Genomic DNA, 2,847 nt, shown 5'->3' with positions numbered 1-2,847 from the left:
ACTACCCCCCCCCCACCCCCCCACCACACACACACACACGCACACACAAAAAAAATTGTTAAGAAAAGCTTATTTTATTGAAAATATGTTTATTCGATGTACTTAACCTCAATGCTATGACATGATAATCACATGACCTGATAACCAAGTGCAATATCCCAAGAGAAGATGGATAGCGAAGTACAACTGTGGTGAGCATAAACAACAAAGTGCATACCGTTTAAATTATAGGCGAAAAAGTGCCAAATGTGATGCTTAGAAGTGATAACATCAAAAGAGTAAGTCTATGAGTTGCAAACCTGTGCTGTATACCCAGATGACAACTGATTCCAGTTAAGAAAACTGACAAGGGAAACCCAAAACCAAACAGCAGCAAAGAGCCCAGACCACCATGTTGCTCGTCGATCATCATTAGCATGCCTTTCTAATCCTACTACTACTAGTTTGCTTCAACCTAAACAAATTGAAGGTAGGATATCCGTAGAGGTAGATCCAGGATTTTGAGCTTTATGAGTTCGAGTTCGAAATTCCACCACTATCCATTTGATTTACTGGGTACGAAATCTAGTATTTGTTCAATACAATTACAGGGTATGAGCTAGGGTTCGGTGAACCCATAACTCTAACACTACATCCGCGCCTGGCTATCTGAATCTTCAATATCCATTCAGCTTCATTTAGATCAGTTGCACTCAATACCCAATAATTTGTGGGCTCTCTAAAACTAACCTCACAGTTATCCCTACACTGATATACAACAATCTCAAACCAATTTTTTCTTTTTTTTGAGTTTAGTTCTATACATTAATAATGTAACACAATCAGGTCACTAATAAGTTAATTACAGATAAAAGCACTAACTTTAGGAAAGTAGCTAAAAAAATTAAACAAGAGAGATACTACTACTCCAATTATGGATACCTCAGATAGAGTAGAGCGTAGAGAAGCAAAAAGAGAAGTGAAGCTCTCGGCGATTGCCATAGAATCTTTCTCTACTATTTGTATTGCTTTCAGGATCTCTTTGCCATTTATTTGAGACTCTGCATTTTGGTCATCGCAACATTCTCCTCTTTGCTGTTGTTCTTCAACTTGTTCTGATTTGGTATCGTCAGAATTCAGCTGACTCGTCTCCTTATCTGATTCCATTTTCAGATTATCAAACCGGGTCGCAGAATTGAACAACTGTAAATTCCGATTGAACCAAGGGGCAAAGCTGCTCAGAAAATTGGGGGTGTTTTACACTGTATAGGTACCCTTTTTCGTGTATTTAAAAGTTAGTCACTTTTTTGAAAATTGCAAATATAGCCAACAGTATGAATTTGCTCGCTCCTCTTTCGATCACGTTTCTTTCCTTTTTAACTCTCTCACTGCTTATCCTCATTTTCGATTTCACCACACAAATCAATATTTCACTCTCACATCAATATTTCCACACAAGATAGTGATTGAAGAAGGAAAAGGATGGTGCCTAAATGGAATATTGGTTATATTTACAATTATTTTAAAGTTGTGGCTAACATTTAAATTACGGGCAAAAATCGGGGAAACTTACACAAATGTCCCAAATAAATCTCAACTTACCAACCTCTAGCTATTAGTCATAGACTTATCAAAACTAGCATACAAAAATTGAAAACCTAAACAATAGGGTTCTCTCTCTCAAAGAATCACATGCAAAAATCACCTTCCATATTTTTAAGCGTGATTAGGAACATTAGATACAAGACAGAAAGGAAATTTCATGGACGGGGTAGCAAATAAGGTGATGAAATACAAAAATATATACAATACTCCAAAAATCTAAACAAAAAAGAAACTTTTTCAATGGGTATAGTGAAATTCATTGAAAATATATAGATAAGTCAATATACAAAATTTGAGGAAGTTTGGAAGTGATTTGGACTGGTTTTGTATCAAAATTCGTAATTAAATCGAGTTCAAAAAAGTCTTCTGCGACACATGTATCAAACATGTATCACGCATGTATCTCACACACAGGTATACATGGATATACATGTGATACACAATTGATACAAATATGATACATATGTGATACACAAATGATACACAGTGTGATACACATATCATTTTTTTTCATGTTCAGCTTTTACTTCGAATTTTCAATTCAAACCACCTCAAAACTTCACCAAATCATCCCAAAACTGAGATTCAAGATCCTTAAGTTGTGCCCAATCTATTCTAATAGCACCCACTCAAAACAAAGCAATTGGCGTACCAGAATTTGATAGTTATTTTCGAGCTGAATTATCAAACTCAGTAGACGTGCAGACGCGCGAGAGGCTACTAAAGGAAGATATTAGTGAAGTGAAGATCAATAACTGTATACTAGCTAGTAAACACCTAGAGAAAATAAAGAGACTGATAAATATTAAGGGATGGAAAATTCAAAGATTAGATGCAACAAAAGTATTTAGGAGGAAACAGAGAAATGCAGAGGAAGAAGCAGAGGAAATTTGGAAGAATATGGTGATGGGACAGAGCATAAAGATTGTGGGTAAATTTTTATGCGAAAATAATAGGAGCAAAATGATTTACAGAAATGATGTGATAGCCATTAAGAGAGCAGCAGCGTCGGCCATAGCTCAATATTATTTTTTTGTTACAAATAGCTAATTGGCTAATTTGGCTAATATTAGTAATATTTTATCAATTGGCCAATTTTTGTAATGAGCTACTTATAAATGGACATAGCTTGTAATTTCCCCACAATTTTCTGAAACAATATTTACTGGGCTTTGAAAGCAACGGAACAATAATGGGCTCAACTTCAGCCCAAGACCTAAGCTTTACTTTTTTTTTTTTTGGTAATTCAAATATTATTAATTC

The 2,847-nt window shown here is 35.2% G+C and overlaps 1 protein-coding gene across 2 annotated transcripts in view; it reads right to left on the bottom strand.

The window, feature by feature from the left end:
- Window positions 1-1,252, bottom strand: part of LOC109206659 — a 4,919-nt gene extending 3,667 nt beyond the window's left edge. Inside the window, exon 1 of one of the 2 annotated variants that reach the window (XM_019369509.1) lies at window positions 922-1,252. In XM_019369509.1, coding sequence (XP_019225054.1) covers window positions 922-1,146 — 225 coding nt within the window. In that variant the 5' untranslated portion in view covers window positions 1,147-1,252. The remainder of the gene's footprint in view (window positions 1-921) is intronic. The other variant, XM_019369508.1, reaches the window with a different exon arrangement.
- Window positions 1,253-2,847: the final 1,595 nt, after the last annotated feature.

This window comes from Nicotiana attenuata, unplaced genomic scaffold (genome assembly GCF_001879085.1).
Source record: "Nicotiana attenuata strain UT unplaced genomic scaffold, NIATTr2, whole genome shotgun sequence".
NCBI classification, from domain to species: domain Eukaryota; kingdom Viridiplantae; phylum Streptophyta; class Magnoliopsida; order Solanales; family Solanaceae; genus Nicotiana; species Nicotiana attenuata.
The sequence above is the reverse complement of the archived record's forward strand: the minus strand, read 5'-3'. Positions and strand labels throughout refer to the sequence as shown.